Source organism: Pan paniscus, chromosome 7, assembly GCF_029289425.2.
Source record: "Pan paniscus chromosome 7, NHGRI_mPanPan1-v2.0_pri, whole genome shotgun sequence".
In the NCBI taxonomy this organism is placed as follows: domain Eukaryota; kingdom Metazoa; phylum Chordata; class Mammalia; order Primates; family Hominidae; genus Pan; species Pan paniscus.
The window spans coordinates 40,606,259-40,615,003 of record NC_073256.2 but is presented as its reverse complement, the minus strand read 5'-3'; the positions used below and the strand labels follow the sequence as shown (position 1 = coordinate 40,615,003).

At 57.4% G+C, this 8,745-nt stretch overlaps 1 protein-coding gene across 1 annotated transcript; it reads left to right on the top strand.

The window, feature by feature from the left end:
* The first annotated feature begins 3,011 nt into the window (after positions 1-3,011).
* On the top strand, positions 3,012-6,282 carry NUDT18 (nudix hydrolase 18). The gene is given in 5 exon segments (XM_063606523.1): positions 3,012-3,016; positions 3,222-3,405; positions 3,407-4,027; positions 4,814-5,027; positions 5,265-6,282. Coding segments are annotated over 5 exon segments (1,620 nt in total). The 3' UTR covers positions 5,861-6,282.
* The last annotated feature ends 2,463 nt before the right edge of the window (positions 6,283-8,745 follow it).

Genomic DNA, 8,745 nt, shown 5'->3' with positions numbered 1-8,745 from the left:
ATTTTGGTAGTTTTGGTAGAGACAGGGTCTTGCCACACTGCCCAGGCTGGTCTTGAACTCCTGGGCTCAAGCAATGTGCCCACCTTGGCCTTCCAAAGTTCTGGGATTACAAGCGTGATCCACCATGCCCCACTTCATCTTCTGTAGCCATGTCCTGATGTCACCTCAGAACCCCAAATCTGGGGTATTTCCTGTGGGAAGATGGTTCTCTGAATTTTACCCATTGGGGTGGGAACAGTGCATCACTGAGCCTCTGTCTTCCCCTCAAGACCTTATCTCCTCTTAACCCCCTCTGGCCTTCCAGGTGGGTCACAATGCCCTTGAGGACATATTTGGTCTCTTTGTAAACAGAAGTGAATCAATATTCATTTGTTCCAGCACTGTTCCTGAGAATGCAGCCGGACCAGGTAGGGACTGACTCGGAGACTCGTCTTGGGGCACTCGGTGGCACTGTTCCTCAGAGACCCTTGGGCCTCTGCTGCTCACAGGGTCTACCAGCTGTGCTCTGCCTGCAGCCCCTCTGTCGCTCAGAAATCCCAGACATACAACCAGCCAAGCTGGAAGTGAGCGCAGGGTTGCATACCCAATGCCTTCTTTCCTTTTTCTCTGATAAAATTCTCAGACTTTTTTTTTTCCCTTTTTACCCAGGAGCATAGATTCGAGTTGCCCTGAATATACATGCTCAGGCTTTTTATTTTGAAATAATTTTAGATTTACAGCTGAGTCACAAAGATAGCACAGGAAGTTCCCAATTATCCTTCACCCAGCCTCCCCTATTGTGAACATCTTACATAACCATGGTGCCTTGATCAAAACTACGACATTAATATTGATACCACACTACGAACGAAGCAACAGGCCTCACCAGGATTTCACCAGTTTTTTCATGAATGCCCTTTTTCTGTTCCAGGATCCAACCATGCCTGCATTTGACAGATGGCCTGGAGGGTAGATGTGGCGTCCCCAGGGTCCCTCAGAGAGCTAGCCTGTGGCCAGCCCTCCCTCTCCCGCTGTAGCTTGGGTTCCTGCCCTCCTCACCTTCCTACCTTGTCAAGACACAGGCCTTGTTGCTCTGTCCGTGGCTCTAGCATCACAGATGCCCTGATACAACCTTGCCCTGCCTGTCCCTATCCCCATCCCCATCCCCATGGTCGCCTACCCAGGCCTTCCTGCTCCTGTGCTCCCCCCATCCCACCCCCACCGCACATGCGCACATATGCCCTGAAACGGCTGGCTCCGGCTTGGCTCCCATGGGTGCCGGGAGCATTAAGCTACTCCCATTCACCATGCTGTGCGGCCCGCCACACTGGCCAGGGTTCTTCCCTCTCTGTGACTGGAGGACACACAGTTGACTTGATGGGGACACTGGTGGTTCCTATCTAGCCTCCCGTCCTCCCTCAGCTGCCTCCCTTGTCTCAGAGCCTCTCCAGCCTCTGTCTCACTGCTGTTCTCTCCCAAGGCCTTGGGAACTCCTGCCTCTTTGTTGTTTCAGCACTCCCTTCACAGTTTACAAGGGCCTTTTGGGGAGGGCTTTACCCCCCGGGATAATGGGAGGCGTGGAGCCATGGTTTGCTGCGGTCTTTGCTCTCTGGGCAGTGAGGCCTTCTGTTGTTTACCTTAGGCTGCCTCTGAAGCTCCCAGATCCCTGCCTAGACATGATCTCACTCTCTCAAATCATCCCTGCGAGGCAGACAGGAGTCTGGGTCCAACTTCCCCCACTTCACAGGTGGGAAAACTGAGGGATTCACACATGTGTGTGCCGCAAGACACACACACACACACACACACACACACACACACACACACACACACAGAGCAAATATGTTGACAAGTTGCTCTGCAGTCCTGGGGTCCTGTGCCTGCAGTTATTTGGAAGGTGAGAGGTCCAGGATAGGACCTGGCCCAGCGGCGCTCAGCAAGTACCTCAAAATTCATGGGCCTTCTAGTGATATCCCACAGCCTAACACAGGGCCCTGCCTCCAGGGAGCCTGTGGTCAGTATCAGCAGGTGAGAGGAGCCTAAAGAGATGCATCCTGCGTTGCTGAAGTTCCTGAGTCCAGTTCTAAGGCAGCTCTACAGGCACATTTCGCCAGGCATGGTGGCTCATGCCTGCAACCACAGCACTTTGGAAGGCCAAGGCGGGAGGATCACTGAGGCCAGGAGTTCAAGACCAGCCTGGGCAATACAGCAAGACCCTCGTTTCTACAAAGAATTAAAAATTAAAAATTTAGCCAGGCGTGGTGGTGCACACCTGCAGTCCCAGCTACTCAGGAGTCTGAGGCAGGAGGATGACTCGAATTCAAGAGATCAAGTCTGCAGTAGGAGCTGTGATCACGCCACTGCACCTCCAATCTGAGCAACACAGTGAAACCCTGACTCTAGGGGATAACAAAAGTCATATTTCATGAGGGCAGGCCTTGCGTGTGGTAGCAAGAGCTATGGTGGAGAGGGACCACCCCTGAGGGTTGGTGGGCTGCCTGGGGACGGTGCCCAGTGCTGGACAATCCACACAGCTCCTCTCCGATTGTTGTGGCTTCCCAACACCCCTGTAAAAGAAGAATTGCTATGACCCTGCTCTACAAATAAGAAAATTGAGGCCCACAGCTCACCCAGGAGCACAGAGCAAGCCAGTCAGCAGTGGCTGGCCATCTAGCTGCAGGTCCTGAGCTTTGTCCACACCACCAAGCCACAGTCTCCCCAGCAGGGAGGCGCACAAAACTATCAGAGGCAGAGGAAAGGGGTGGCCTCTGCCAGGTGAGGAGCCAGACGGCCTGCTTCGCAGATCCCTTCCAGCTGGCTTTGCCTTCCAGTGCTGAGGGGCGGGTGAAGGAGGAAAGGCCGAGCTGGGAGAGGAGCAGGCGCTCGCCACAACCACCCCCACCCTGCTCTCCACGCGCCAGGTCCTGCACGCTGGGTGGGAGGGTGATGACAAGGATGGAGGAGCAGGGCCCCACCCCCGCCCTCCCAGGGCGCACCATCTGCAGCAGAGAGGGCCTTGAGCTGCGTGGGAAATGCGGTAGGCAGAGGGACACTGACGAGGGTAGGCCGGCTGACGGCAGCCTTCTCTCAGCCCCGGACCCCTCCCGCCATCCCCAGCCCTGCCCCCTCCCTCCTTCCAGCGCCTGTCACTCTTCCTGCCCAAACCAAGCATTTAGCACTTAGCCTCGAACCCTCAGCTGACTCCTCATCTAGGACTCCGTCCATCTCTCCAACTATTGCAGAATCTCCTTCAAGGCAGGGGTTTATGTCCCCCACCCCACGGGCCATGTGACATTTATAACTCTTTGGTGGAATGAGAAGAAAGGTATTTGGGATATGATCAACTCCGGCAATGCCATTGTGTGTTTACGGCAACAGCGGGACAGTGGGTCCAAGGGGCGGCCCCGGGCCTCCGTGACGTCACCGGGATTGTCGCGTCACCGTCGCCTACCCCGGCGGCGCAACGCGCCCTGCAGGAAAGATGACGTCACAGTCGGAGCTCCTGCAGACCAGTGCGCGCTCGGGGAGTTGGCGAGCGGGTGGCGGCTGGGAGACGTCCCGAGCGCACGGGACTGACAGGCGGCAGAAGCCGGGCGGGGTCCGCTGGGCTCCGGACCGGTGCCCACCCAGTTCCCGGGCGGCCCCGGGCGGCCCCGCCCCCTCGGTGACTGCCGCGGGCCGGCCAATCCGGGCAGGCCGCGGCGCCGCGCAGCCTATCAGCGGCCAGAGCTCGCGTGCGCTTCCGCGTTCGCGTGCGCTTCCGCGTTCGCGTGAGCTCCCGGCCCGCTGCCGCAGGGACTGGGAGAGGGCTCCTCAGCGCACTCTAGCCCGCGGCTCGGCTCAGTCGGTCTGCGAGGATCCGGCCCGCCGCCCCCCGGGGGACCCGATGGCCTCGGAGGGCCTGGCGGGGGCGCTGGCTTCCGTGCTGGCTGGCCAGGGGTCCAGCGTGCACAGCTGCGACTCGGCGCCGGCCGGGGAGCCGCCGGCGCCCGTGCGGCTGCGGAAGAACGTGTGCTACGTGGTGCTGGCCGTGTTCCTCAGCGAGCAGGTGAGCGGCCGCCCCCGGGCCCGCCGGGCCTCGGGAGCGCGCAGCCAGCCCAGGTGGGGACAGAAGACCCAACGGCCACAGCCAGCGCTGCCGCGTGCGTGGCGCTTCCCAGTTTTGCAAAGCACTCCCACTCGCATCTGTGTCCTGCGTTCGTCCCGATATGCAGAAGAGGAAACTGAGGCCCGGGGCCTGTTTGTCTCATCCCACTAGGCCTCATTCCTTCCCTTTCCCAGAGTCTAGCGGAGTGCCCAGGGCCCCTCAGATAGCAGTGGCTCAATCCCGGCTTACCTTCAGGCCTTTGGTGCTGATCCCTGTAGTGGGCGATGTAATGACAACGAGACGAGGCCAGGGCCATAGGGCGGGGTTGTACAGAGCGGAGGTGGGGGTCGTGTTTCAAGCCAGACCCCAGTGTGAGGACCCATCACAGTTTGTAAACCACGCCGTTGGAGGCGAGAGATACACAGTGGCAGGTACAGACGCAAATCAATGCAAGACAGACAGACACATGGTGACCCTCACTCTGGGGCCTCATCTCCAGCCCCTGAAGCGGCTTCCAGGAATCTCAGCCCTTCCTGAAATGGAAGTCTTCCTAAATCCAGAGAGAGACGAATTGCAGAGAGGAGAGGGCTGCAGCCCCCAGCGACACGACGGCAGGTCTCCTGGAGCGCTAGCCGGGTTGAGGGTGTCCACCCAGAGGGGAGTCTTGGGCGACTGTGTTTGAGATGCCCCCTGGTCCCGGGGCGAGGGAAGGCTGTGGCAGGAAGTGAGGATCCTCTCTCCTCTCAGGATGAGGTGCTACTGATCCAGGAGGCCAAGAGGGAGTGCCGGGGGTCGTGGTACCTGCCTGCGGGGAGAATGGAGCCAGGGGAGACCATCGTGGAGGCGCTGCAGCGGGAGGTGAAGGAGGAGGCGGGGCTGCACTGTGAGCCCGAGACACTGCTGTCCGTGGAGGAGCGGGGCCCCTCCTGGGTCCGCTTCGTGTTCCTCGCTCGCCCCACAGGTATGGCCCACCTGGAGGCAGTGTGAACAGGGCCAGTTGACACCTTTCCCCCAGCTCCTCGGTGAGGTGAGCCCCTCTACAGCCAGTCCTGTTATGGCTGGCACAGCCTGGCATGGGCAGATTCCAGCCTTTGGGCTGGGGGCCTCTCTCCTGGGTCAGGGATGTCTGTTGACTCTGCCAGACCTGCACTTCTCTCCACACAGACCCTCCCTGCCCCATCCCCCACATCTCCCCCAGGTGGAATTCTCAAGACTTCCAAGGAGGCCGATGCGGAGTCCCTGCAGGCTGCCTGGTACCCACGGACCTCCCTGCCCACTCCGCTGCGAGCCCATGACATCCTGCACCTGGTTGAACTAGCCGCCCAGTATCGCCAGCAAGCCAGGCACCCTCTCATTCTGCCCCAAGAGCTACCCTGTGATCTGGTCTGCCAGCGGCTCGTGGCTACCTTTACCAGCGCCCAGACAGTGTGGGTGTTAGTGGGCACAGTGGGGATGCCTCACTTGCCTGTCACTGCCTGTGGCCTCGACCCTATGGAGCAGAGGGGTGGCATGAAGATGGCCGTCCTGCGGCTGCTGCAGGAGTGTCTGACCCTGCACCACTTGGTGGTGGAGATCAAGGGGTTGCTTGGACTGCAGCACCTGGGCCGAGATCACAGTGATGGCATCTGTTTGAATGTGCTGGTGACCGTGGCTTTTCGGAGCCCAGGGATCCAGGATGAACCCCCAAAAGTTCGGGGTGAGAACTTCTCTTGGTGGAAGGTGATGGAGGAAGACCTGCAAAGCCAGCTCCTCCAGCGGCTTCAGGGATCCTCTGTTGTCCCAGTGAACAGATAGAGAGGTGGAGGAGGTGACAGGGAGCTAGGCAGCCGTGCTCCCTCCAGTGCGGACTTGTCTCCCTCTGAGGGAGGCAAGAGGCTGGCGATCAGGGATCTTGTTGCATTGGGAGCAGGGGCGGCTCTCCTGGTCCCCAGGAGAGATGCTTTGAGGAGCATTCCTCTAGATTGCACAAGGGACAGTGCCTTTAACCAAGCGAGGAGTCCAAAGCTCAGGACCTGACTACCCTGAGGGCACGCTGACGCCTCTCCCCAGGGGGATGGGGAGCTTTCTGCACCCCCAGTGGCATCTCCTCATCTCGTTCTGTGCCGTCCTTGGGAAAGGCCTGCATTCTGATCCTTCCAGGCCCTTCGAGCATGGAGGGGCACTGGGGAAGGTCCCCCGAGGGAGGAGCACGTTGCTGAGTAAAGAGGTGTTACTCACCTTGCCTCCCTGCCTACACGTCTCTGTGGGGAGAAAGTGATGGGGACTACTGTCCAGGAGCTGCTGCTCCCCTCGTGTTACCCACAGGCACCCATGCCTTTCCCAGTGCACTGACAGTGCGGGCCAGTCTGCTGTCCAGCACGGCCCCTGGGGCTCCCTCCAGCTGGCCTGCTGGCCCGGGATGTGACTCTGAGGGGACCCATCCCTAATGAAACACAGCTCTGAGCCCTCCAAGGGTTGGGCAGTGGGCGGCCCCAGAGGAACTTCAAGTGGGACAGGAGCTGCAGGTGCTGCCTCTGCTCTCTCCTTGAGCCTCCCTGGCGCAGACCCCTCCCCCTGGCTCTCCTGCCTCTGCCTTTTCACAACTTCAGCCCACGCCAGACCAAACCTTTTCTTCATTTCCCCTCAGCCTCGCTGAATCATGGTAGGAATTTTTTTTTTTTTTTTTTTTTTTTTTTTTTTTTTGCTAAGTGGCCGGGCACAGTGGCTCACACCTGTAATCCCAACACTTTGGTAGGCTGACACAGATGGATCACTTGAGGTCAGGGAGTTCGAGACCAGCCTGGCCAACATGGCAAAACCCCATCTCTACTAAAAATACAAAAAACTAGCCGGGCATGTTGGCAGATGCCTGTAATCTCAGATACTTAGGAGGCTGAGGCAGGAGAATCGCTTGAACCCTGGAGGCAAAGGTTGCAGTGAGCCGAGCTCCAGCCTGGGTGACAGACTTCGTCTCAAAAAAAAAAAAAAAAAAAAAAGAACTTTGGCCAGGCACGGTGGCTCACACCTTTAACCCCAGTGCTTTGGGAGGCTGAGGCAGGAGGATCGCTTGAAGGCAAGAGTTTGAAGCCAGCCTGGGCAACATAGTGAGACCCTGTGTCTACAGGGAAAAAAAAAAGGCCAGGCAAGGTGGTGCACACCTGTAAATCCCAGCTATTCAGGAGGCTGAGGCAGGAGGATGGCTTGAGCCCAGGAGGTTGAGGCTGCAGTGAGCCATGCTTAGGCCACTGCACTCCAGTCTGGGTGAGAGAGCAAGACCCTCTCTCAAAAGAAAAAAGAAAAGAAAGAGGAAAAAAAGAATTTTACTGAAATTTAAGCAAAAATCAAAGGAAATGAACAAATAAAATATATCAAGTGTTCTACAGTAGAGATTTCTGATTCTGAGCAAGGAAACACTTGCACAGGCTCCCCTTCTAAGGGCCAAGATAACCTCCAAGGCCCCTTTCCCAGCCCCCTCCCTGCCTCTCTTGGCTGCCCTCCTTTCTGGGCCCTGGAGGGTGGTAGGAATCCTTGTACCCTCTGAGGACAAATACCTCACAAATGATGGAACCAAACCCTTTTGTTTCAGTTCACTTCTCTCAGTGTCTAAGGGACCCACTGGCCCATATCCAGTCAGCCGGGCAATGACGTTTGGCTATTTGCCCCCATTATTTAGCCTAGTAGTTTTCAACCCTGGGCACACATTAGGGTCACCTGGTTTTTTTTTTTTTTCCCTCAGACAGGGTCGTGCTCTGTCACCCAGGCTGGAGTGGAATGGTGTGATCCTGGCTCACTGCAGCCTTGACCTCCCAGGCTCAAGTGACAAGTGATTCTCCTGCCTCAGCCTCCCAAGCAGCTGGAACCACAGGCGCATTTTTAAGCTTTTAGTAGAGATGGGGTTCTCGCTGTGTTGCCAAGGCTGGTCTTGAACTGCTGTCCTCAAGTGATCCTCCCGCCTCAGCCTCCCAAGGTACTAGGATTATAGGCGTGAGCCACCATGCACAACCACCTGGAGAGCTTTAGCTCTGGGCACACCCCCAGCAACAATTTAACTGGTGATGGGGCACTGGGCATTGGGATTTTAAAAAGCCACCCAGTGATCAACACGAGTTGAGAGCCAACATCTGGCTCCTTTTCCTCCACGTTCTCAGCCTGCCCTCCAGCAGTCTCTTGGGGACCCCCCTCAGAGGATCCCCCACCCCTCCACACACATCTGAGGACAAAGGGTTTATTTATGTGTTAACTTTTCTTTTTCCCTGAGAACACACCTGTGAAATTTATTTTTTTATTTTTTTTTTAGACAGGGTCTTACTCTATTGCCCAGGCTGGAGTGCAGTGGTGCAATCGGCTCACTGCAGCCTTGAACTTAAAGACAAGGTTTTAAATATCAGGCCTACTTTATGACTAAAACAGGCATACAACACGCAGCATAAACACACCCAAATGAGACTTGCACACAGATGCTCCCACGTGGTCCATTCCCTCATGGTGTCTCCGGGGTAGGCAGGCTCTCGGCTGCAGGTCAGCCCAGCAGAAGTGGCACGGCTCCGCCAAGAGTCTGGCTCCTGGCAGGCGCTGAGGATCAGCAGATCTGCACTGCCAGAGCCTGTCTGTTTACCGCCCACCCCACCTCCCTGCTGCAGCGCTAGAAAAAGAATTTGTCTTCCTTGGGGAGGAAGATGGGCCCGAATTAGCAGTGGAGT